The sequence below is a fragment of the Garra rufa genome, chromosome 3 (genome assembly GCF_049309525.1).
Source record: "Garra rufa chromosome 3, GarRuf1.0, whole genome shotgun sequence".
Lineage (NCBI taxonomy): Eukaryota > Metazoa > Chordata > Actinopteri > Cypriniformes > Cyprinidae > Garra > Garra rufa.
The window spans coordinates 24,963,844-24,986,253 of NC_133363.1; the positions used below are offsets into that span (position 1 = coordinate 24,963,844).

The window sequence follows — 22,410 nt, forward strand, 5'->3', positions numbered from 1 at the left end:
TCAATTGTATACATTCACAGTTTCAAAAGAGAGACAGAAACAATGAAAAAAGAAATACAGATAAACATTGTTACTGACACTAGTGAGTGAGACAAAGTCATTGTTTTAAGAGGTAGAGGTTTTATTGCGTAAAACACTGGATAAAACTGTACTGCTTCAAAGACATTAGAACTTCTAAACAGCAGAAAGAAAACAGCCATTGCTGAAATAAAAACAACTTCTTGATAGTTCATCAGAATACTTTTTTGTCTTCTTTTGTCAAACAGATGTGTGACAATAAATAATGACTAGGAATAATCCTTAAATACAATAACAAGTCATCTACTTGTTAAAAGCATGTAAGTAGCAATATAATCCTCTAGCCTCCTCTGCGCCTCCTCAGATAGAAATATTCTTCATTTAGGAATGTTGGACAGTATAATGTTCATGATCACATACTTTAGATTAGAATATTATAGAAAGAAAGAAAACTGACATGATTTTTCTTTTTCTTTTCCCAAGAAGCACAATATTGCAGAGCTCTAAAATATGCAAGTGACTGTACCAGTAAAATAACTTGGTTACAGGTTCTTTTAAAGAAAAAGATTTTATGTGAACACATTAGCACCTCAACTTATGGGACTGACAATCACTATACCAAAATATGGCAAGAAAATAAAAAGAAAAGGTCTTCCAGTGTCATTCAAAGAATTATTGCCTGTCTCAGAGCTCCAAACATGATCCAATATGACAAAATACTGGAAAAGGCAAAGATAAAGTATGAAAAGCTATGAACAGAATTTATTTTTTCTTTGTTTTTTTTTTTTATTTATTTACTCTAATATACTTGGTGTGCACAGACTTACATACATACAAGAAAAGCAAGCAGGAGACAGTCACCAGAAAACACAGTAGTGCGTTGAAACCTCTAAAGCTCAATGCAGTCACAAAGTATGTCTTTAATTTCAAACATTACCCCGCAGTAGAGCTTATACAAATAGTTGTATTAAATTTATCAACTTGATTTAAGGCAGTGAGAACTATTCTAATAAAAAGAAAAAGAAAACAACAACAACAACAACAAGAAAGAACAGACCAAAAATAAAAGACTTAAGTATATTCTTGGGTTATGGTGAATTGAAGACCCCTTGCTTGGAACCTTACAGTTTGTAAAATCTCCACTTCTAGACTCTAACCTCTATCTATCGTTTCTTCTTTTTTTGTTGTTGAGATGTTGTGGTCTTAGGGCTCTGATAAGGGTTTATGTTTTTATTTACTGCTTAGTGAGGAGTGTGGCGGGTATTTGTGAGTCCTCTAAACTCCTCTTGGCGTGAATAGAGCAGCCGTAAGGCCCTGGGGTTTAAGTGCTGAGCTTCCCTGTGCTGAGCGGGAAGATATTGACTTTCTTAAAGTCTGGATCATTTCTGTTTATCACAAAACATTAATATCCACCCTTCCCCCCCACCACCCATGCATCTCTAACCCCCTACCATACTTATTTACCTTCTAACCCCTGCTAGCCTTCAATAAAAGGAAGTACAATGAAAGTTGATACACTTTATTTTGTTCTTTAAGAGGCTTGATTTCATAGGATCCAAGCTGGCTGTGTTGCTAATCTCTTTTAGTAGAAGAGCATTCAGGACAACAAATAGACACAAAATGGGGCCATGGTGATGCATATTCAAACATAAAAAATAAAATTTGTACAAAATCCATGCCTGATCTTTTTTTAGGGGAAGAGAAAAAACATACATAAAACAAACAAACTCATAAATGCCATCCTGAAGTTTAGATTACAGACAGGTAGCGAAAAGGTGATTATCTATATACTTCATATCTACAGTGCCTTCATAGTGCTACTTTTTCAAGAGCTCCATAAAGAAGGTAGTCCCACTGTGGGTCAATAAACCCCACAAAAGAGCTACGGTTCCTTCATATTATTTCCAAGATACAACAAATAACATATTCAGACTCTTGGTTACATATGGTCAGTATTTCCCCAAAGTCCACCAGTTAGAAAGAAAGCAGCACCTTCTTCAAGAACAACAAAGTGACTTTGCGTTAAGAAGCGTTGAATGGAAATCAAGCACATTTAGTTTTCTAAGTGTCTCCGCCATTCTGTCACTTTAAGTGATATACAAATTACATCCTACAACTGCACAACAATGAAAAACAAAGGAGAAAACTATCCACTGATTATTATACAACATTATTGGCCATCCTTATTTTTTTTTTGATGGGAGAAAGACAAGATGGGAGGGTGAGGGGAATGAAAGAGACTGATAGGAAGTGCTACTAGTCGTCAGACAGGTCTGAGGCTGTCCCTTCTGCGGCCCGGCTGTACAGGCGACTAAGGTTTCTCTTGACGTGTTCTGAAAGAGTGAGGAGAGGCGAAATGGGGAAGAGGGGGGGTGAATGCAAGTAGCGTGGGAGGGGGTTGAATTGATTTCCTCTGTGATGACAGCTCCAGTCAGGCTGGCACCAAACGCCCCAACCCCCCCATTTCACCATCCACATCCCTCCGTCCGCTCACTCCATCCCTGTGCGTCAGTGGCGCTGGGCAAATGGCCACTGGCGGTGTCATGTTCTTGAAGGGTGCGCTCAACAACTCCCCTCCATCCTTCTTTCCCTTCCAATTGTCGCGAAATCGTTGGCGCGGATCGTTTTTCTGATAAAAGCATTATTTTTGGGACAAAAGTCACTCGGAGGAATTTAATGACAGTGTTTTTTTTTAACATTGTCATTTTTTTTCTCTTCTTCAGTAATGTCTCTTCAACGCTCAGTTCAGGCAACTCCAATAAGAGCTGTGTATTTAGTTTCAGACTCATCAGAAATAGGGTTCGGGTTTCTTTACTTCATCATCTCTATTCTGCTTCACAGAATATTACCGAGTTTATAATCTCCATCATTTTTGGGGGAGAATTTTGAATTTCTTCATGTTTGTTTTATAGTGATGCAATGGGAATGCTTGTATGAGGTGGTGTCATTATCACTTCAAACACCTGACGGTCCTTAGAAATCCCTGGATTGAGTTTAATGCTTCATTCAAGAGAGCGAGGAGTATCACCAGAAATACCTTCTCCTGTGTTCACCTGAAGATTCCCATCCTCTGAGTTCCCAGAGACATCAGAGTCAATACGGGAGCGTTTGAAGCGACGGTCGGGGTACTGGCTGTTGTCAAAGGGCATGCGGTGAACACACAGCACGTGGGTTTTCAGGTTACCTTTCTGGGAGGCGCTGTAAGGGCAGTAGCGGCACTGGAAAGGCCTCTGACCTCCGTGACCTGGGAAAGAAACCGACAACATTAATGTCAATGAAGCCTGATACACATGCCACACACTTTACACCAGGGCTATTAAATTGGTGGCCAAATCTGGCCCACCAATCATCTTCATCCGGCCAGAGGCAGAAGTATGCGCGGGTGGCTTGAATTATTTTTGCACTACTTAGTTTGTCCGCAAGGTGGCAATACTGGTCCAAGCCAGCCAAAAAGGAAAAGCAAGAGATACAAGAACAACAACAATCTACTGGAGACTGCAACATCAATAGACGGCAGTGTTGACAAGCGCTTTTATGAGGGAGTTATGAGATATCCACAACTCTAGTTTTACCGAGTATAAAGACAGTCTTTTCGGTCATAACTTCTGGTGAGAAATAGCACAAACACTGCTTCAAGCAATCCCAAATGTGGTTGTAAGCGATCCAAGGCGAAGAAGAAGAGTCTTATCTAGTGAAACTATATATATATATAAAAAAAAATAATAATAATAATAATAATTATATATTTTTTAACCTCAACTGCTCGTCTTGTCTTGCTCTGCCTGAACTCTGTATTTTTTTCTGGTTTACGGCAGTTAGGGTATGTCGTAAAAAACTCCCATCTCATTTTCTCCCTCAACTTCAAAATCGTCCTGCATCGCTGTTTTACCTTTTTTGTTAAGGGTGTTTTATCTTCTTTGCATGTTTGCAAACACTGTGTCAGTACTTCTGCTGCGATGTAGTAGGATTTTGAAATTATTTTTGAAGTTGAGGGAGAAAGTAAGATGGGAGTTTTATGACCCTAACTGTCTTGAACTGTAAAAAACAGTGTTCAGGCAGAGCAAGACAAGTGTTTGAGGTTCTTCCTCGACTGGGATTGTTTACAACCGCATTTGGGGTTGTTTGAAGCCGCATTTAAACTGCATTTCAGAAGTTCAAACTCGGGGCCCTATTGAAGTCCACTATATGGGGAGAAATCCTGAAATGTTTTCCTCAAAAACCATAATTTCTTTACGACTGAAGAAAGAAAGAATATCTTGGATGACAAGAGGGTGAGTACATTACCTGTAAATTTTTGTTCTGGAAGTGAACTCCTGTAACATTTGTAGCTTGAATAACGAAAATTCTGTATAGTTTATGCATATATAATTTATAGTTTATGTGAGGACTGTTTTAAAATCACTTAAATTAAAAGTTGTTATATAGTTCAGAGCCTATTAAATGTTAAAAATAATGGCTTTCAATTATACTGCAATGTTGAATGGCTTTAATTAATTTGTAAAATTGAGGGGAAATGCATTGGTATCAATACTTCATTAATAAGAGACTACTTGGTAAAAAGAAAAAAATGAGATTAATCATAATTAATAACAGAAAAAATGTGTGATTCTTTTTTTCTTATTATTGATTGACAGACTCCTAATGTTACTAATGCACTAATGTTAAGCTTTTATAGATATTGGTTTTGGTAATATTAGTTTATTTTACTGGTGAATATGCATTTCAATTTAATTTTTAATTTTATAGCCCCCCCTAGAAAGAGATCAGGATTCTAAAAATACTCTAAAAAATAAAGATTCTTTATTGGCATCAATGGTTTTATGAAGAACCTTGAACATCCATGGAACTTTCAAATGCAAAAAAGGTACTTTATAGTCAAAAAAAGGTTCTTTAGATTTTTTAAATGTTATTCAAAATAATTATTTTAGGAACTGTATACTGAAAGGTTATTTGAGAAACCAAAAATTCTTCTATGGCATCACTGCAAAAACACCCTTTTGGAACCTTTATTTTTAAGATATCAAGAGAATTCAGCACTTTGTGCCTGATTTGAATCATAGGGCCCAGATAATGCTTGTGTGTAGCAGCTATCTGGTTACAATCACCTCAAGATGGAAGTTTAATCGTCTGATTCATCAGTATGTATCAAAAGCATTTCCTCGATCCGTCCGTGGACAATCTCTGCTGTTCAGATGAAGACGTTTTCTTTGTGCGGCATCTTACAGAAGTTCGAAAGTGCTCTTTTCAGCTTAGAGCAAGTACAACTGTTTAAAAGATTGGATCTGATCATCGGTGCATTGTACACAATGGCCTTTAATAGCCCACACAAGTCTGTTTGAGGAATGCAGATTACGTGCCTATCATATCTGGCTCTCTTATCGGGCCCATCCACTTAGAGCAAAGCCAGGCACTTTCAGCTACGCGCTACTTTAGAACATTAATAACAGTACATTTGCTCTCCATTTTTCTCAATTCAATTTGAAAAGCACTAAATCAAATTAACATGGCGGTTTAAAATAGCAGCCGCGTCGGTGCGGAGAATGTAAAGCGCCTGCATTAAAGGTGTAGCCGTGACGCAACGTGAAAAATGCGCGCATCCTCAAAGTAAGTGTGCGTACTGTCGTCTGCTTGCATATGCGTGTGTGGCACAAAAAAAGAAGGATTTATAAGCACTTTGTGTTTGGCTTTGGAGTCTCAGCGGCTTTCGAATACTACAATGTCTGCTGAGGCCTCGCTACAAAGGGGATTGCTACAAGTTTTAGAGCTTTCGATGTTCCAGTTGTCTGATAAGCAAGCCGGCGACGCACAATCCTGGCCGTTTCATTCATACGCACTTTAATTTCACACTCCCTTACATTGCGCTAAGTCTGAGAGGCAGCATATTCTCATGCCACTTTATACTTAGAGTGAACTAGCATCACCAACTGTAAGTCAGCTTTCTTTCTCTTTTCTTTTGCTCTCTTTTCATCTCTCCTATCTCGTCTCTTTTCCTAAAGCAGGAAATGTTTAGGCAAACGCAAAGGGAGCTGGGAGTTGTCACCGATTGGTCCAACTGGCTAGAGAATGGAGCGATTTTCCAACAATTTTTAGGATAAACAGAAAGAAAAAGATAGAAATAAAAAGGAATGTGAAGAGGTGCTCACTGTGGCCATAACAGGACCGCAGGTAAATGATTAACAGGGCTCAGAAAGAAATACAAAAGAAGAAAGCCTATTGACATGTAACCTCCGTCACAGCTCTCCGTATTCATCCAGAAAGCTTCCTCCAGCTTCTCTTTTCAAAGTGAGATAATACTGCCCCTTCAGGGTGCCTATTTGGTGGTCAAAATAATTGGCAACAATGAATCATATTTCGAGGGGTGTTCTGTGGCAGGGCACATTTTTCTTATATCAAAAAGGGCCGTACACATTGAAGCCCTCTCAAAATGTTTCCCATAATAGTTGCCCCGATTACTTAGAAACTAATTGGGGCAATTTTGGCTTGTTGCTGCTAGTTCCTAAATGACAAGAGAAGAAGGGGCAGAGCTGGAGATTTTATGTACAAAGATTACAGTGTGTCATAGTGTGGGTGCCATGCTAGAACACTACAGCATGTTTGTTTTTGAGTGCTCATAGCAAAGCATGCAAACATCTTGCTCAAATTCATCTCTCTTCCTCATTTTAGTGCCCTCGGTCCATAAAAAATACACACAAACATTAACATCATTATAGATTAACATTGAAAAATGGGTAATAATGAGTTAAATATTGTCTTAAAGGATTACTCCACTTTCAGAATAAAAATTTCCTGATAATCTACCTCCATATCATCCAAGATAGTCATGTCTTTCTTTCTTCAGTCGCAAAGAAATTACGTTTTTTGAGAAAAACATTTCAGGATTTTTTCGACATAACCTAACTGTAGTGCACAGAGTGCACATGTGCAACACAGAGCTAGACAAGACAAGCATGTGAGGTTAAAAAGTATACAAATTGTATTTTTTTCAGACTATAAGTGATTGTTTCGCTAGATAAGACCCTTCTACCTCTGGGATTGTGTAGAGCCCTTTGAAGCTGCACTGAAACAGCAAAAATTTTATTTCGGAAGTGGAGTAATCCTTTAATTCTAAAAATAAGCAATGCACTCTAAAAAAAGCAAAGCAAAAAAGAAAAAAAAAAGAAATAGTTTCAACCTAAAAAAGTAAGTTTATTCAACATGAAATGTTAAGTTGTACTATGTGAAAACATGGATATTTGAGTTGAGTAAACTTAAAATTTTAAGGCAGCACAAACACTTACATTTTTAAGTTTTTTTTTTACTTTTTATTTTTATTTTATTTTTTTATAGTGTGGTGTAGTTAGGGCGTGCTAATCATAGAGTAATTATTGGAGTAATTAAAAATAAATGTGAATATAAGCCAGTGTTTATGTATGTTTATACTTCCAGGACATACAAGGACAATAAACGTAGAAATTATTTATTAAGAAATGAATAAAAAATTATTAGGTAGAAGTTAATTATTATTTATTTATAATATGAATACATCAGGGGCGTTTCCTCCATGGAGGCAAAGGAAGGCAGTGTCTCCTCAAAATATTGGATGAGAAAAAAATCAGAGTACAAAAATAAAACAACACCAAAACATAACATTAAAAAGTGTATAAAGCACTCATTTTTCTAAACAAGGACACCAGCAAGTAAAGTTATAGCATGAGTCCATGTCTCCTCACCTCCCCTGAGCTCATTAAGTTTTAACAGACCCCTTAAGCGTGGGGTGGATTTGGTGGGGGGTAACTGAGAACGAATGGGATATATGATTGGATACAGCTGGTTGGGTTCGGCTGTGATTGGTTTATGCAATAAATCCCGCCTCTTGTGTTGGTGCGCAATCCACATTTGTTTGAATTAACAATATAATGGTGTTAATAAAAGACTAATAAAAAAGTAAATAAACTCATACACTTACATATTACCACTGCCACTTTGTCAAGTCAAAACCAAACTTAAAATGGTCTGAAAACATGTTTTTCTGTGAGTAATCAGCTTCTACACTATATTGCCAAAAGTATTGGGACACCCCCTACTAATGAACAGGTTTGATTACTTTAGTAACTTCCATGAGTACAAATCTTAATGTTAAGCATATAATGATATTCTGGGGTAATGTATGGTTTTAATTTTGTAGCGACTTTTCTATTCTAACATGACAGTGCATCTGTGTAAAAAAGAAAGGTTCAGAAAGAAATTATTGATTCAATCAATGTGGAAGAACTTGACTGGTCTGCATAAAGCCAAGTCCTAATCCCAGCTGAACACCTCTGGTGTGACTTTAAATGCAGACCTTGAGCCAAAAACAAAACAATTACCAATGACTTGTACATATGGGTACAGTCATTTTAGACACTTCCGAAACAACAACAGAGATGGAAATGCAGTTTTTAAATTACGTGAATTATGTTTCCTATATTGTTGCCACAGTTTTGGAAGTGCCTTTTTCTGTTCTAAAGAAGGTGGTGTCCCAATACTTTTGTCCATATAGTGAATGTACAAGCCGTTGGTGTTTGGTGATGAGTTTTTGGCTCAAGGTCTGCATTTAAAGTCACACCAGAGGTGTTCAGCTGGAATTAAGACTTGGTTTTACAAGATCAGTCAAGTTCTTCCACACTGACGGAATTAATAGTTTCTTTTTGAACCTTGCTTTACAGATGCATTGTCATGTTAGAATAGAAAAGGGTCCTGTCCAAACTGTTGCTATAAAATTGGATTAAGATTTGTACTCATGGAAATTACTAAAGTAGTCAAACCTGTGCATTAGAAGGAGGTGACCCAATACTTTTGGCAATATAGTGTATCTCTGCATCTGTGTCTAATATTTACCAAGCTTTGATGACTGATGATCTGAAAGTAAGTTTATTATGAAAAAGAACAGCTGTTATTTTGGAGTTGTTATTTTGGAATAAATGTAAAATGCTTAAAACACTATAATGATGAGATTTATAATTGGTTTTAATCTTAAAGTAGAATAACCTAGTAATTACAATGAAAATGTGACTGAAACATGAATTCACAATTAATTAAAAAAAAGTGAGGACTTTGCCTCATTTCAGAACACAACTGCACACCACTGATATATAGATATCATAAGCAACTATGTATATCGACAGTGATGGCATATTTCTTTTTCTTTCTTGTTCGCTTTCTCTCATTCCTCATTTCAAAGCTCTCCAGTGATTCACATCTACTGCAATTCAGGTGCCAAGTGACATGAACTAGTATGAAGAATTTTATTTCTCCATTCTCCTTCTCTTTCTCTCCAGTACGTGTCAATCCTTTCCACATTTTTTTCACTCTGTTTCCCGAAACTGTGAGTCCTGTGTGAGTAAAAATTCCAATGTTCTTGTTACCAATGGCCAATAAATCTTTTGAATGTTTTGTGGCCAAAAGAAACACAAGAATACATTTGCGCCTCTATACGTACTAAGCTTTGTAAAACAACATATGGAAATGACAGGTGATTTTTATCTTTTCCCTCCTTTTTTCTTAGCCCTTTCCATCATTTTCTAACATTGTCTCAAAATAGACAGAGAAAAAGAGAGAGAAAGAGTTCTATTATTTTCACCAGTGTGCCATTATCACGCCTGCCTAATTAACCCCTGAAGGCCTCATATGTGGAGATCAGAGGGCGAAGGAGAGGAGGAGGAGGGAGAACCGACGACAACACCCACTTCCTGCAAATTCCCCAATATCACTCCATCATTGTCCTTCCCGCCGTCCATCATTCCAAAAATTTAAACAGACCAAAAATAAATCAACAAATCACTCCGCTCGTTTTCTCTGTTCTAGATACACTTTCTCAACACCTATCTCGTCTGTATATATTTCATCTCCATCCTCTCTGAAGACACGTCTAATGCTCCCTCTTGTGGCGACTCTTGTTCTTGCTCTCTCACACTCTCCTTTTCATTCTCCTTTTCTTATCTCGTCATTCACACACACACACACACACACACATATATATATATATACATTCTAAAAAATATCAAACAAACCAACAAGATGCGTTCAAACAGTATGCTTGTGGTATGCAAGCAAGCAGACACAAGCGCCCACACACACACACTCACACAGACATGGAGGTGCTTTGGCATGTAATCAAAATCAGTCTTATATAAATTCCATCTGATGCCAGAGCTACCATCTGTGAAAGAGTGCTGCCTCTCACCTCTGTCTGTCTGTGAGAAGTCACCCTCTCCAACGCTCAGCAACAAAGAGTTTGTGTGTGTGTGTGACAGAGAAAGAGCGGGAGAAGGGTGTTGAGGAGGAAAAATGATTAATTTGCAGAATGCTTGTGATTTGCTCATATATTATTATAACAGCTCATCAGCACATGACGAATCCCTTGCCCCACACAGCAGAAAGAACCTGCAGGGCTTCAGCACTTTTACTGTGTGTGTGTTTACACACTCAAGCATGTGTCCCTGTGTATGTGTGGGGCATGTCTTTGAAAAAATAATAGCTCATGAGCATGTCATGAATGCCTGTTTCTGCATGTGTGTGGCTTTGTGTGAGGGGAACACCGCATGTATAGTTGGGATGTTGGTGTGCATACGTATATGTACGTTATATGTGTGTGTGTGTGTGTGTGTGTGTGTGTGTGTGTGTATGGGCTGGCACCTGACAGCATGCAGAGCCTCTAATGACTTTCAGATGCTCACTGTGAGTAACTCAAACCTGAGAACGAGCGAGATAGGAATACTGAAGGAGAGAGAGAGACTTCCGCTCTACGGGTGATTAAGGGTTTAAACACTCATATCCTTTCAACTCACACTGCAGATAGGAACAAGGTCACCTGAGTTAAACACTTCCGCTCCGTGTCACTATCACACAAACATGTGTGCGTCAAGGTTTTTACAACAACAACATATGTCATATTGGTTTTATGCAAGAGTTCAACAAACAGAAAGTTTATATTAAAGGGATAGCTCACCCTCAATGAAAATTACCTCATGATTTACTCACCCTCAAGCCATCCTAGGTGTATATGACTTTCTTCTTTCAGACAAATACAGTTGGAGTTATATTATTAATGTCCTGGCTCTTCCAAGCTTTATAATTGCAGTGAATGGGTGTTGGGATTTTGAAGTTCAATAACATGCATCACATCTATCATAAAAATTACTCCACACAGCTCTGTGTGGGTTAAAAAAGGCCTTGTGAAGTAAATTGATGCATTTGTGTAGGAAAGGTATCTATATTTACAACTTTAACATTGAATGTAGGCGTAGTGCAAACTCCAGTGAGAATATGCTAGTCTTTCAAGAACCATGTTTTGTTCACAGCAAAGAAAGACCAGTTTCTTCTTGGCTTATTGAAATCCTCTGACATCTTTCTTTACAAATCCTTGTTTTGTACTTCTAATTCGTGACCAGTGTTTTGTTTTGCTCTCTCCACTGCGCTTTCGCGTTCGTTGCCTATGTCCTATGTCATCCACTGGAACGTCATTCCCTCCTGAACGCACGTATGACAGTTAGCAGAAGCTAGAGATTACAGTATATGAAGTTTTAAATATGGATATTTGTCTTACACAAACACTTTGATTTGCCTTAGAAGGACATTATTAACCCCCAGATTACTTATGATGGATGGATGCACTTTATTGGACTTTAAAATCTCAACACCCATTCAACTATACAAGACCTATACATCTTTCTTTCTTTCTTTCTTTCTTTCTTTCTTTCTTTCTTTCTTTCTTTCTTTCTTCAGTTGTAAAGAAATTATGTTTTTTTGAGGAAAACATTTCAGGAGTTCTTTCTATATAGTGGACTTCTATGGTGCCCATGAGTTTGAACTTCCAAAATGCAGTTTAAACGCAGCTTTAATGAGCTCTAGACCATCCCAGCTGAGGAAGAAGGGTCTTATTTAGCGAAACGATCAGTTATTTTCTAAAAACAAAAATTTAAAAAAAAAATTATATACGTTTTAACCTCAAATGCTTGTCTTGTCATCTCTGTGTATTCTAATTCTACAATATGTCGAAAAACTGAAAATAACAGATCATTTCGCTAAATAAGACCCTTCTTCCTCAGCTGGGATCGCTCAGAACCATTTGAAACTGCATTTAACCTGAATTTTGGAAGTTCAATCTTGGGGGCACCATAGAAGTCCACTATATGGAAATAAATCCTGAAATGTTTCCCTTAAAAAAACATAAATTCTTATGACAGAAGAAAGAAAGACATCTGTAAATTTTTGTTCGGGAAGTGAAATTCTCCTTTAATAAAATTCAGACTGTATTTGTCTGAAAGAAGAAAGTCATATGCACCTAGGATGGCTTGAGGGTGAGTAAATCATAGGGTAATTTTCATTTTCGGTGAACTATCACTTTAATTTACTTACATTTTAGACAAAAAATACTTTTAATTTTGGGTCAGGATAGAAAATAGTTCGAAATGTAGTGGTGTAACTGAGCGAATCAATGTTTTTTAAACATATCAGTTGAATAAATGATTCAATGACTCGCTAAAAGACTCGCATCAAAGGTTTTGAACGAATCTGTTAAATTAATCATTCAATGACTCTCTCATAAAGACACTGGTTAATTAAAAAATAATATTGTGATTTCAAACATACTACTCCTTTCCACCTACTATATAGTAGGGAAGTAGGCAGAAACTAATTGTTTAACTAATCATGCAATGACTGACACATAAAGACATAAAGTGAATCAGTGTTTTGAACAAATCGAATCAATGAATTAATCAATGACTCACTCTTAGTCACCTGTTGTCATGCAGAAAGGCTCAGTGAAAAACCTCACCACTTATACACAAATTGACAGTCCGTCTAAAGACAGAGACAAGTGGTGTGATGTAGACAGTAGACAGTGAACAGTCTGCAGTAAGTGCTGTTGGACTGTGCTCAACCTGAGATTCAAAGACTGCACCAGTTGTATAAGTGTTAAATGCATAACGGTGGAGAGTCCACTGTCTCAAAGATCACCTACATCTGACTCATATACTCTCCCTGGGAAATATTTATTTCTGTACTTCAAATGTTTTTGAACAACACATAATGTGCTTCTGTAAGCAAAGCTAGATAAAAAAGATACTCTAAGCCATTGTAATATTTCAAAGAATATCTATAATGAATCTGTATCTGTAGGGATTACACAATGCTGTGCATGTGTATGTTTCGGGGGCCAGGCTTTTTCTGCTCTGTGCAGCAAGTGTTGTATATCCATTTGCTTATATCTTATATCTGGAAACTTTCATTGTGTGTGTGTGTGTGTGTGTGTGTGTGTGTGTGTGTGTGTGTACCTGGTATTCATCACGTTGTGGGGACCAAATGTCCCCACAAGGATAGGAATACCAGTAGATTTTGACCTTGTGGGGACATTTCTCAGGTCCCCATGAGGAAACAGGCTTATAAATCATGCACAATGAGTTTTTTTGATGAAGTAAAAGTATGCACAATCTCCTGTGAGGGCTAGGTTTAGGTGTAGGGTAGGTGTAGGGCGATAGAAAATACGGTTTGTACAGTATGAAAACCATTACGCCTATGGAATGTCCCCATAAAACATGTAAACCCAACATGTGTGTGTGTGTGTGTGTGTGTGTGTGTGTGTGTGTGTGTGTGTGTGTGTGTGTGTGTGTGTGTGTGTGTGTGTGTGTCTGTGTTTGAGTGTCACCTATATAGAAGAGAAGGAAAAGATAAAGAAAAACAGAGGGAGTGTGTGTCTGGGGAAAACGCAAGCCACAGAAGGTGTGAGCAGTAAAAAGTGATGTACCATCTGTCGGCCAGTAATAACCTGTGTGTTGTAAAGGCTGGGAGATTACTCAGCAAAGAGAGCTTCCAAACACCCAAATCCCTCCGCAACGTTAGTGCGCCACGCACTATCTCTCCCCACCTGCTCCCAAAACCCTGCTGAGGAAGATTCCACACTAAAACCGACATCACACCTTCAGATCCACTCGCTCTGATTTGGTAAACACAAAGCAAAGCAAAGACGCCGCTACAATAGACAGGCATTGAGCTAAACATCTTTACACCTGCACTGTGCTATATTATCTACTGTAGTTAAGTTTTATCATTAAAAACTTGAAATGCATTCACATAAATATCAAGAGACTTCCAGAGAGAAAAAAGGATCAGTTTGGACTGTTAATGAGCCTCTAGTCAAAATATTTCTCAGAGTGAAAAGAAAAGCTAGAAGAGATTTTATACTGTAGCACCAAACGCAGTTCTAATGGAAATCGGCTCTTAGTTTGGAGAACTGATGCTGTAGTGTGGCTCTCTGGGAAAAAAACAAGACGGAAAAACTTGGATTCGGCGTTCTGTGTGTATGTATCAAAAGCAAACTCTAAAAGCTCCACCGGGGAAGCGGCTCCCATGTTAAACACTGAACTAGATTACAAACTGCTGCAGTAGACGTACCTCTTAATACGCTCTCTGTTTCTCAGCTATACATTTCCCAGTCTGCCTGCCACTATATCTCTTTTCAATCTTCATTTCTTGGCTTCATTTCTCTCTTTTCTGAACAAATGGAATTCTTTGATGTGTTCCAGAGCATTTCGATTTGTTTTTCCACATGGACATGTCTGAGTAACTGCGTGCAGAAAGTTTCAGGGAAGGATTTTTGGGATAATATACCGCTTCCTTCACTGACAGCGCATGAGAGGTGCTGGCAAGGGCCTGCGCGGAGCCCCGCGATTGGTCAAGAGTTAGAAAGGCTCATGGGTAAAAGGCAGTATATACATCATGTGATGAGAGCGATGTGTCAGGCAGTCTCAGCAGGACTGTGTGTCTGTGTGTGGGTATCTGTGTGGCCAGGGGAGGAAGAGTTCATGAGTACTCATCTGCAGTACTGCTCACTTCTCTCCTTCTCTCTCTCCCTATAGAGCATATTGCTGCACATTCTAGTGCTGAGCTGTCACGGCAGACACATAATAAATGTCTACGAGTGTGTGCGTGTGTACCGTGTGTGTGTTTGTGCAAAGGAGGGAGAAAAGAGACCAGATCTCGTACCTGACTACTTTCACTCTGAAAGTGGTCATATTGAATAAAAAGCAGAATTGCACCTTACTAAAAAGGACTGTAGCATGTAGAGTGAAGGTTCAGGACTCTGAGATGTAGAGCAGGGATAAAAATAACCTTCAATATATAGAACACTGTGAATAACTGTAAAAGCTCTAAACTAGAATCCTCTAATTCCTTCTAAAATAACAGCTTCAGTTGTTGTTTTTTTCCCAAAAAGAAGCAATACAGTTTAGAGTGAAGTAAAAATGAAGTGAAGTGTAACTGTGGGGTTTTTAAAGAATTAAATCATTTTAAACAGACATTTTTTTTAAGTTACACTTGCTTTTGTGTTGTTTTGAATGTGTCTTTATCTAAATATTTTTTTTTTATTAAATAATAAATAACCCTCTAATTCCTCCTAAAATAAAAGACAGCTCCAGTTTCAACTTATTTGTTTTAAGAGGGAATACAGTAATAATTTTAAACAGTCATCTTTCTTATAAAAGTTACACTCGCACTCTTAAAAATAAAAGGTTCCAAAACTGTGTTTTTGTAGTAATGCCATAGAAGAACCATTTTTGGTTCCCCAAATAACCTTTCACTGAACAGTTCCTAAATGAACCATTTTTGAGAACATTTTAAAAATCTAAAGAATCTTTTTTGACTATAAAGAAACTTTTCTGCATTTGAAAGGTTCCAAGATTCTTCATAGAACCACTGATGCCAATAAATAACCTTTATTTTTTAAGAGAGTGCTTTTAGTTTTTTAGTCTGATTTGATTGTCTTTAAAAAGAAAGAAAGAAAGAAAGAAAGAAAGAAAGAAAGAAAGAAAGAAAGAAAGAAAGAAAGAAAGAAAGAAAGAAAGAGAGATCATGCTTATGAAATATAGCTTTGTAAAATATAGAAATGTAGATCTTGAAGAACATAGAGAATCAAAAATTACATTTGCTATAACTAAAGATGAATTGCTATTTTTCAATATTTTAAATGTATTAAAATATGTCCTTCCATTCTGAATATAGTCTAAGGTCTGATGTGTATTAATGCTCATCGTTCATAATCTTTAAATATTCCCAGAGCATGTGTTGCATATCACTTTAAAAATAATTTCTCCCATTAAAGAGCTTTTTCATTTGTTTATATTCATCACATACTATACCACCATTTCAAATAAATAGCATGTAACATCAGCCTTTGTGTATAACTAATTTAATTTTTGACTTAAAGATAATGAACAGATTTAATTGACAAAGGAAGGTGATGACAGCAGCAATGTCAACGCTAAACTACTGAAAAACCACTTATAAATAAATGAACAAAACCACAAAAAAGTGTTGGAATTATCTTTCCTCTGCCAAAATTGTGGGATCATGGTGTGTACACTATCAGTCAAAAGTTTGGACACACTTCCCCATTCTCTTTAATGGGGAAGTGTGTCCCAAACTTTTGACTGGTAGTGTATGTATGGTAAAACATGATATATTCTGTGGTATTAATACAGTATTATTTTGTAAGGAATGCACTGAGTGAAAAAATACACCATAATGAATTTTTTTTTTTAACTGAATACAATACACAAACAAAAATGAGACTATTAATAGGGCTTTCTACCCTCAAGTTCACATTTGTGACCCTGGACCACAAATCCAGCCATAAGGGTCCATTTTATTTTGAAATCAAGATTTATACGTCACCTGAAAGCTGATACATAAATAAATAAACTTTCCATTGATGTGTGGTTTGTTAGGATAGGACAATATTTGGCTGAGATACAACTATTTTAAAATCTGGAATCTGAGGGTGCATAAAAAATCTAAATATTGAGAAAATCGCCTTTAAATTGGTTCAGCTGAAGTTCTTAGCAATGCATATTACTTATTAAAAATAAATTTTTGATATATGTATAGGTAAATTTATTAAATATCTTAATGGAACATGATCTTTACTTAAAGGCACCTCAAGTTTGAGATTTTGGGCTTTTTGGTTTTTCATTAAGTGTTTTTTTTTTTCAGACTAGAAGAAAGAAAACATCCAAAAGACACTGTTAAGTGTTTCTTTTATAGCACTTTATCTATTTTTGTTAGTTACAATACATATTTTAAAGGCTATTTTCTCAAAATGAGTTTTTTCTCCTACACTGAACCATAAATCTCCACTTCAGTAGCACCTACACACACACCAAATTTTACCTTTTTTATTCCTGTCTATATCTTGAAGGTTTTTACAGAGGGATTTGTTCAATTATTAATAATTTGCTTTATTACAAACAACATTTTAAAAGTATTTTCAGAATTATGGAGTGACAAAAATGAGATACCAAAAATTCCCTCTGTAAAAACTCTAAAATGCCAAAAAAAAAAAAATGAAACAAGAATTTTGAAACTGACTTCATCCAGTGTTTAGATTTTTACTCTAGAAATGTATGCAAATTAGTGCATATTTCATTAAATAACGATTAATTTGCATATATTTAAACCTAACATTTTAGAAAACTTGTAATACAAAAAAATGTTTGCAATTATCATTGTAATCAATCAACTGGGTAAGTAAGGCGATAACTATTAGTTATTTCTTTTTACCATATTCACCTGCAGTGTCTCACCCTAATATGATTTTGGCAAAGAAAAATCAATCATTTTAAGCCATATAATGTATTGTTGCCTATTGCTACAAATATACCCATGCTACTTACAACTGGTTTCATGGTCCAGGGTCACATTTCCATCATTGTTGCTTGAGAAAACACACTGTTGCTTTCAAATGTAATGATAGTTTCTCAAGAATTAGTAACACTTTAGAATAAGATGAATATAAGACAAACAAAAAGTGAATATATTATCACTTAAAGCAAGCAGTTGTTTATATAACACAGTATAGTGCTTGACAAGATGAAATGATTGTACGCTTTCCAAGCTTTTATTTACAACTTTGTGTCTAAGGAATAGCTAAAATACCATGATCTATCAGAGCGCCGCTCCTCAAGGCCTCCACATTAAAAGACAATCAAAACATTCCCTTTCCCACAGGCCCAGGACTAAGCAGAAAGATATACACGGATTGGAACAAAGGCTGAAGCTCCAGCAGTGGGTCAGCAGGTGTTGTTATGCTGGCTATAACATGATCCATGGCTTTCTAATGGACAAGGGCCTAGCGTCAATTCTGGTTGCTGGACCTCCAGCAGGACTAAGTGCTCATCTGCTCAGGTATCAATAACATTTCCAGTCAGCTTTTATACACACCAATACTGATCTATTCTCATGCAGACATAGAAATATCAATGAAGCGCAGACGTAATATATGACTGTTTGCATGTAAGCTACCTGGAAGTACATATCAAATCGAATAAATTATCTCGCTCTCCTGTTACAACTCTCATACAACTCCTCTGCTCTCATCCCTTCCTTTCTGTTTTGTCCCCAGGACCTATTTGTCTGCCGTAAGAGAAATCTCTCAGTTTCGAGGAGTCAGTGGAGAAGGCTTTGGCAGGGGGGGAGGAGGGCCAGGAAGGGCCACCTCCAAATAAGTTCCATTAATCACCCAACACACTCTAATGTAACTAATATTTTACAATTAGAGGAGACAAGACGGAGCTCCGAGCCATCTATCTCTCTTATACCACATGATCATCGATTCATAAGACCCTGCCTGAGAGCTGAGCAAACACACACACTCACGCGCACACTCTTGTTAAGTTGCATGTGTATGTGTGCGAGACTGTATGTGCTCGGCAATGAGGAGCATTATGACACGGAGTGTATCCAGACGCACAGAGAGCTCTCGAATGGTGACAGATGACTGTTGTCTGCGTGCGTGTAAATGAGAGAGGAAGAGTGCGCAAAAATGTGTAAAAATGTGAAAAGCCTGTCAAAGGACGTCTGATAAGATTGATTACGGATTGACTGCAGATTGAAAATGGAAATAGAGTGCAATTCTCTGTGCAGACAAAGCCTTTCTCTTTCAGATATCATTTAGCCTGGCTCTAATGACAAGATGTGCTACTGTGGCTGTAACCATGTGACTTAACGGCGGGACAAAAATATAAAGTTTCAGTATTAAAATGTGTGCCACAAACTCTCACATCACTTCTATTAAGATTTACGGCTCTGATATACATTTCTTGAGTGTAATCTTTTATCTGTCGTGTGTTGGTGTTTAAAGATCAGCGTGTCAGCAATGGTGCCATAAGTTGATTTATAGCGCCATCTGGTGGTGTGAATGAGGGATTGCGTTTGCTATAGTATGCAGCCTGCATGCAGGCCAAATGAAAGCCAGCTGAACAAATGAGAGAGAAGAGAGGTTCAAGCGCAGGTCACCATCTGCCTGGCTACAAGTGCTGGCACACAGCAACCCAACCGCGCTGCCTTCTTAAACACATCAGCGACATACACGATCGCGCAAATATGACACCACCACGAGATGGAGTGACACTAATGCGCTCAAATGCTTTTTATAATACATAAGGGTACAATTTGATAGACACATGCAAACGTTTATGTGTGTATCCTTATTACATATCAGTGTGTCTTAAATAAATTGTATTTTGATACCTTATAGTGACTGAAAGATCACCATATTCATTCTTTAAAATATTACTATGATACACGAAAAAAAAGAACTACTAAACTACTAACCAAAGCTACTGTACCACCCTGGTCAAGTTGGTCTATTTTGGAGAGTTTGCTCATCCTTTATTTTATTTTATTTTATTTTATTTTATTTTATTTTATTTTATTTTATTTTATTTTATTTTATTTTATTTTATTTTATTTTATTTTATTTTATTTTATTTTATTATTTTATTTTATTTTATTTATTTTATTTTATTTTATTTTATTATCTGTCTTTTCTGACTTCTGACTTTCTGTCTTTTCAGTTTATGTGGCATAAATGATCCTAAAATTATTTTAATTAAATTTAATTTTAACTCTTTTTTGACTTCTGACTTCTGTCTTTTCAGTCAAGACAAATCAGTTTATTTGGCAAAAATGAGCCTAAAAGTATTTTTTATTTTATTATATTATTTTATTTTATTTTCAAAGTTTCTCTGTCTTTTTCTGACTTCTGATTTTCACTTTTCAGTCATGAAAATTCAGTGTTTGTGACATAAGTGAGCCTAAATGTATTTTTTTTTATTTTATTTAATTTTTTTTATTATTATTTTCAAATTTTCTCAACCTTTTCAGTCGGGAAAATTTAGTCTACGTGACATTAATGAGCCTAAATGTATTTTTATTATTTTATGTTATTTTATTTTATCGTATTTAAAAAATTTTCTGTCTTTTCAGTCAAGCCTAAATGTATTTTATTTTTTATTTTATTTTATATATTTTTTTATTTTTCCAAAATTTCTTCTGATTTTCTGTTTTTTTTTTTCTGTCAAAAAAATTATTTTATTTTTTCAAAATTTCTCTGTCTTTTCTGACTTTCTGTCTTTTCAGTCAAGAAAATTTGTGTATGTGAAATTAATGAGCCAAAATGTATTTTTATTATTTTATGTTGTTATTTTATTTTATCTTATCTTATTTAAAATGTTCTCTGTATTTTCAGTCAAGACAATTTTATTTTATTTTATTTTATTTTATTTCATTTCATTTTATTATTTCATTTTATTTTCAAATTTTCTCTGTCTTTTCTGACTTCTGACTTTCTGTCTTTCCAGTCAAGACAATTTTATTTTATTTTATTTTATTTTATTTTCAAATTTTCTCTGTCTTTTCTGACTTCTGACTTTCTGTCTTTTGAGTAAAAAAAATCAGTGCATGTGACATAAGCCTAAATGTATTTTTATTTTATTTCATTTGATTTTATTTAAAACTTTTCTGTCTTTTCTGACTTCTGACTGTCTGTCTTTTCAGTCAAGACAATTCTATTGTTTATTTTATTTTATTTTATTTTATTATTATTTTACTTTCTAAGCAGTCATGCTTGTAAAACCAGCTAAAACAAACATGAGGAAAAATTAAATTCGTCAATATTAATGCATCAGTCTATCAGTGTAATAAATTAACAATGAACTTCAACTTTATGAACTTTAACAGCATTTATTAATTTAGGTTAATGTTTATATATATGAAATTCAAAAAATTTCATTTGTGCATTTGAATCTATCCACACTGTATTACACTGTATTTCAAAAAAATCGCTTGTCTTTCCTCAGTGCTCCACAGCGCTCAACAACTCCAGACAAGCTAGACGCATGGAGGGGGGCAGGAAAAAGAAACGGTTACTTTTTCAGGATGTGAGTTTTATTAGGTCCAGGCCTTTCTCCATCTGGTCTAGTGTAGCTGATCCGTTTAAAAATTAGTCAGGCGTTGACCTCAGACACCTCCCCTCAACAGGTTAACACAAATATGGATCCCATCAGACTAAAGGAGATCGGGTTTCCCTCCGCCGAGACCCCGCTAACTCACAGGAAAAGGTTAAGAAAAACATGAAAAACGGACCTATAATGGGAAAATGTTCTCTTGGTCTGCGGTGGAAGTGCTGCTTGTGTGTATATGTGTGTGTTAGGATGGTTTTCATGTGTTTAGAGAGCAGGGTCTTATCTCTCTGAGGTATTGACACAACAGGCCCCTGTGCCAAAGGGTGTCAGTTATCGCTTGTCATTGGCCTACAATGAGAGTGTGTGACGGGGCAAATCCATCTTTAAAAGAGAGCTGGAGAGAGGGAACGTCCTTGAAAGACATGTCTTGTGTTTATATGTTGCTTTACAGTTAATAACAACAGAGAATACAGTTGAGGTCAGAAGTTTACATACACCTTGCTGAATCTGCAAAATATGAATTATTTTCCCAAAATAAGAGGGATCATACTAAATGCATGTTATTTTTTATGTAGTACTGACCTGAATAAGCTATTTCACATAAAATATGTTTACATATAGTCCACAAGAGAAATAATAGTTGAATTTATAAAAATGACTCTGTTCAAAAGTTTACATACACTTGATTCTTAATACTGTGTTGTTACCTGAATGATCCACAGCTGTGTTTTTTTGTTTAGTGATAGTTGTTCATTCCTTGTTTGTCCTGAACAGTTAAACTGCCCGCTGTTCTTCAGAAAAATACTTCAGGTGCCACAAATGATTTGGTTTTTCAGCATTTTTGTAACCCTTTCTAACAATGACTGTACGATTTTGAGATCCATCTTTTCACACTGAGGACAACTGAGGCACTCATATGCAACTATTACAGAAGGTTGAAATGCTCACTGATGCTTCAGAAGGAAACACAATGCATTGAGAGCCGAGGGGTGAAAACTTTTGAACAGAATTAAGATGTGTACATTTTTCTTATTTTGCCTAAATATATATATTTTTTCATCTAGTACTGCCCTTCAGAGGCCAAAGAAGATACTTACATGTTTCCCAGAAGACAAAATAAGTTAAATTTACCCTG

At 36.2% G+C, this 22,410-nt stretch overlaps 1 protein-coding gene across 2 annotated transcripts in view; it reads right to left on the reverse strand.

Moving 5' to 3' along the window:
• Window positions 1-783: 783 nt before the first annotated feature.
• The window catches only part of znf536 (zinc finger protein 536), a 220,411-nt gene continuing 198,784 nt past the window's right edge, over window positions 784-22,410 (reverse strand). For both annotated transcript variants that reach the window (XM_073835843.1, XM_073835845.1), the window contains exon 7: window positions 784-3,262. In XM_073835843.1, the coding sequence (XP_073691944.1) occupies window positions 3,021-3,262 (242 nt within the window). In that variant the 3' untranslated portion in view covers window positions 784-3,020. The remainder of the gene's footprint in view (window positions 3,263-22,410) is intronic.